Raw genomic sequence first — 3,975 nt, 5'->3', positions numbered from 1 at the left:
CAAGACCTCAATGGTCACTACTAGTTGAATGAGGCAGTGCTTTGCCCACATTGACCACAAGGGGGAAGCCAAGTGCTGGCGTCAGGGTCACTTTCAGCCCCACCTCACATTCAACCTCAGGAGGACTGGGATCTGAGGGTGGAAAGGGACCCATCATTACTAGAAGAGACCAGGGGAAAGGGGCCACAAGTTCATTATCTGCTACAAAAGAGTCAGACAAGGAGAGTGCAGGAACAGACCACAAATTTCAAAAATCAAGGACTAAAAACAAACTGAATACCTGAAACTTGAATGATCAGCATATTTAATAACAAGCCACATAAAGTGATGGGACCTTGCTAGATTGCTGGGGTGCCCTATGTCTCCAAATGGGTGACAATGACCCCCAGAAGGGACAGGTCTATCAGACCATGCTCTTCTGCATCCGGCAGGACAGAGGCTATGCACATGTCGGCAGAGACCTGGGGCACAGCCACTGTGTCCTGCACCAAGCTCCCAGGGTATGTGGCCACTTCAGTGCTCAGACCATGTAGCAGTCACCAAGCAGACTCATTCGCTCCTGGCAGCTCAGATTTCCTACTCCCACACCAGCAGCTACTTTTTAGTATCCTGGGTGGATCTCAGGATGAGGAATCCTCACAGTTCAGGTGTCTCCCAGGCTATCATCTGCGATGCAAATGGGTTGAAGGTGGCAGGGGTTCCCTGGTGCGGCAGCTGGAAGGACGGTTCTCAGAAGACCATGCAAGGCTCAGGAATCTGTAAGAGATGGCCACCCCCATCTTTGCTGGAGGTAAGTTCACTGTGTGGAGCCTGAGGAGAGGATCAGATAACCTCCTGGCAGCCTGATAGCTCAGGATGAACTCAGGGGCTGGAGGGAAGTCAGGGAAGAGCTCAGCCTAGCTGGGTGTGGTGGCCCGCACCTGTAATCCCAGATGGAAAGTTGAAGGTCAGCCTTGGCAACGTAGCAAGAACTTGTCTCAAATTTTTTGAAAGAACTTTAAAAGGGATGTAACTCAGTGGTGGAGGGCCCTTGGGTTCAATCTCCATTACAGGGAAAAAAATGTTTCATCCCATCAATCACCCAGTCCTTGTCCCATGGACAGAGTGCAGGCTACTGGAGCTTGCTGGAAGTTCAGACACGCTGCTTCTCTCAGGGCCCTCAGAACTACCACCAGCCCCCACCTCTCAGTCCCAGCTGGAGCCTGAGACAGGGTGACAGCAGCACCCACTTCACCATTTTCCAAATTCTTTCCTCCCCACTCAGCCTGACCAGGGCCAGATTTCCATAGCAAACATCTCAATATCTTCCCCCAGGAACATTGAGGTCCCCAGCACACCCCACACGGTCTCCAGACACCGACTCCAAACACTGAGTAGCGACGTCAAAGTCAGGAAGCCCTTACCTACCCCCTCCACCTACCCCTGCCCTGAGCTGGGTATGAGCAAACACTGTGATACTAGGGCACAGCCCTTCCCCACCAAATCACTCTATACTCCTAACACCATATGCACTTGAACCCAAAGGCTGACCCGGAGGTCATTACCCTTCAGCTCTGATCCCTCTGCTCTTACAGCCTGAATTTTTTCCATCAGTGTTTATTCCTGCTAACCCTCTGCACCTTCCCCATTCCTCAGGTTCAGGCCAGGAAAGCTGGGTCCAACTGGCAGGGCAATTGCTGCCTGGCATCCAGAAGACTGTTCTAGCAGTAAGAAGGATCTGATAAGGCCACTGGGGGAGTAGGGACAGGAGAGGGCAGTGACACAGAGGCTTAAGGTTCAAGTCCTTGACTCAAGCTATATGTCAAAATGTGGGCATGTGAAGGTTTGCTTTGGGGGGAGAGAAGCCATATTTGACATCAGCCTCTCAGACAGTGACGGGAAAGCAGAGGCAGGGGATGCCTCAAGCCAGAGGGCCAGGAGAACCTGGGTACGGTGGAGAAGTTCTCCCCTATCCCCCAGGATGGAGCAAAGTGAGTTGGGGAATGTCCCTTGGGCCCAGTCTGTTGCCCTGGTGCCAGGAGCAGTCACACACATGCCCTTGCTGCCCTGGGCAGCTCTCTGTCCAAGGGGTGGGGGCGGGGTCTTGAGGTGAGAAGCCCGCAGCTCAGCAACGCCAATGTGGCACAGCTGCCCAGGATTAGCGCCAAATCCTGAGCTGCTCTGCCGGGATGGCACATCGTCGTCAGCTTCACAGCCGCTTAGCTGCACCTGCCACACCTTCCACTGACCCTCACCAGCCGTCCTCTTAGGCACCCAGTAGGACTCCCTCCTCTGAGGGAAACTAGGACCCTGCCCCTGTCCTGGGCAAACTGGGGAGGCTCCAGAGTGAGAGGGGCAAGGGAGGTCAGAGTCACCCTGACAAACACTGCCACCCCACCAGGAGCTCCTGCTTACACAGTTGAGCAGAGGGGACAGATGGAGAAGGCTCTCCCCACCCAGCCCTGTGCAGGCTTTGGCCTCAAGTTACCTTGTCCTTGGGCCACCCAGGCCCTTCCTTCCAGATGGTTCCTGTCCTTGGAGAGACAGAGGCAGGAGACCCAGACAGCCCCCACAGCTGGGAGTCTTCAGCCCCACTTCCTGGAGCATGGTGCTCCTGAGGCCCCCCAGCTGCTGGGAACCTTGCCATCCACACACCCTCAACACACACCACATGAAGCTCTGTGCTCTGGGCTACATCTGTTTCCCAAACCTAAGCAAGGGAAGAGGGCCCTGCACACCTCCCCAAACCCCAGGGCTGCCCAGACCACACTCCCCTCCAAAGAGGCCTCAAGTGGGAGGCCAAGTGAGGAATCTTACTTAAACCCCCTTCCAGGGAAAAGGCTTCCAAGAGAGGAGGGGGGCCCACTGAAGCGCTCGGCTGGGCTACTTGCCCTCCTGGCCTGACTCTCCTGGGCCTCCTGTGCAAAGGCAGTGCTGGCTCTCTGGCTTGGGCCTCAGTACCTGGTGGTTCTGGGGTGATGCAAAACACAGAGAGGCTGTCTCAGGGCAGAAGGGCACCAAAGCACACTGTGGACCCTACAGACTACCTCCTTTTTGATCCACCTGCCTCCCTTTCCCACAGTTACACAGTGGTCATCTGTTCCTAGGGGAGGGGGACATTTAGGGGATTCAATGCTGCAAGAGAGACAATCGGGAGGCGGGAGAGACACACAGCTGGTAGACCAAGCCTGGGATCAGACATGCTGAAGACCTGATTCTCCAAAGATAGGTGCCTGGCTGCACCCAGAGGCACCCAGCAATAAGGGTACCGCAATGCCCCCGACACCCGACCCTCTCACCTGTGCAGGGCACAAGAGTGTCGGGAAGGGCCCCCAGCTCAGCAGCAGTGGTGGGCATGCTCTGTGGCTCTGGAAGCGCGGAAGGGGCTGGGATCCTCTGGCACTGCCCAACACCTAGGATACATCATCGCCTGTGCTGCCACCGGTCTCAGCTTCGCGGGACGCTTGCCGCTCACGGGCCAGCAGCGCTGTCAGGCCCTGGGCTCGGAGCAGCAGGTCGCCACCCAGGAACAGGACCCCACACAGCACAAGCAGCGACAGCACGCCCAGCACCACTGCCTGCACTGCGCGTGGTCCCTCGGAGGGCTCCAACAGCGGCCCAGACTGGTTACAGCAGCTCAGCCAGGCGGCCCGGGCCGCTGGACCCGCCTGGGAGCTGTTCATGCTCCAACACCGGCTGCCCAGATATGCATGGGACAGACAGATGTGCTGGAGCCTCAGCTGGCAGGCAGGCAGGCAGGAGATTGCATAGGGGCGGGATGAAGGGCGGGTCCCAGAGGCCCTACACCCCCACTCCTTGCGTAGACTTGGGGCCTTTTCTAGACAGAGGGCTCTTCCAGGGTAGACTATGGTCCCTTCTCAGACAAGGGGACTCCAACATATTTCTCCTTCTCACCAAGGCCCACACACCCGCCTGTATGCATTCACGTAGTCAAGCCCAGGAGCCCTATCCCCAAGGTTCTCCTCCCTCGGCAAA

General features: G+C 56.8%; 1 protein-coding gene across 4 annotated transcripts; it reads right to left on the bottom strand.

The window, feature by feature from the left end:
* Positions 1–267: 267 nt before the first annotated feature.
* Smim41 (small integral membrane protein 41) lies at positions 268–3,723 on the bottom strand. 4 transcript variants are annotated; one of them, XM_047550602.1, is made up of 3 exons: positions 3,279–3,723; positions 2,797–2,949; positions 268–756 (listed from the first exon to the last, which is right to left on the bottom strand). In XM_047550602.1, exon 1 carries the CDS (start codon positions 3,660–3,662, stop codon positions 3,393–3,395), a length of 270 nt encoding a protein of 89 aa, XP_047406558.1. In that variant the 5' UTR covers positions 3,663–3,723; the 3' UTR covers positions 268–756; positions 2,797–2,949; positions 3,279–3,392. The 4 variants fall into 4 exon arrangements, with proteins under 4 accessions (XP_047406558.1, XP_047406557.1, XP_047406559.1 ...); XM_047550603.1 differs by lacking the exon at positions 268–756 and adding an exon at positions 763–920; XM_047550601.1 differs by lacking the exon at positions 2,797–2,949 and having other exon boundaries at positions 269–756; positions 3,279–3,722.
* Positions 3,724–3,975: the final 252 nt, after the last annotated feature.

This window comes from Sciurus carolinensis, chromosome 4, assembly GCF_902686445.1.
Source record: "Sciurus carolinensis chromosome 4, mSciCar1.2, whole genome shotgun sequence".
Lineage (NCBI taxonomy): Eukaryota > Metazoa > Chordata > Mammalia > Rodentia > Sciuridae > Sciurus > Sciurus carolinensis.
Note: the sequence above shows the minus strand (reverse complement) of the source record. Positions and strands in the feature narration are given on the sequence as shown.

Coding starts and splice junctions, on each gene's coding strand:
- Smim41 (XM_047550602.1), bottom strand. CDS start 3,662: ATGAACAGCTCCCAGGCGGGTCCAGCGGCCCGGGCCGCCTGGCTGAGC.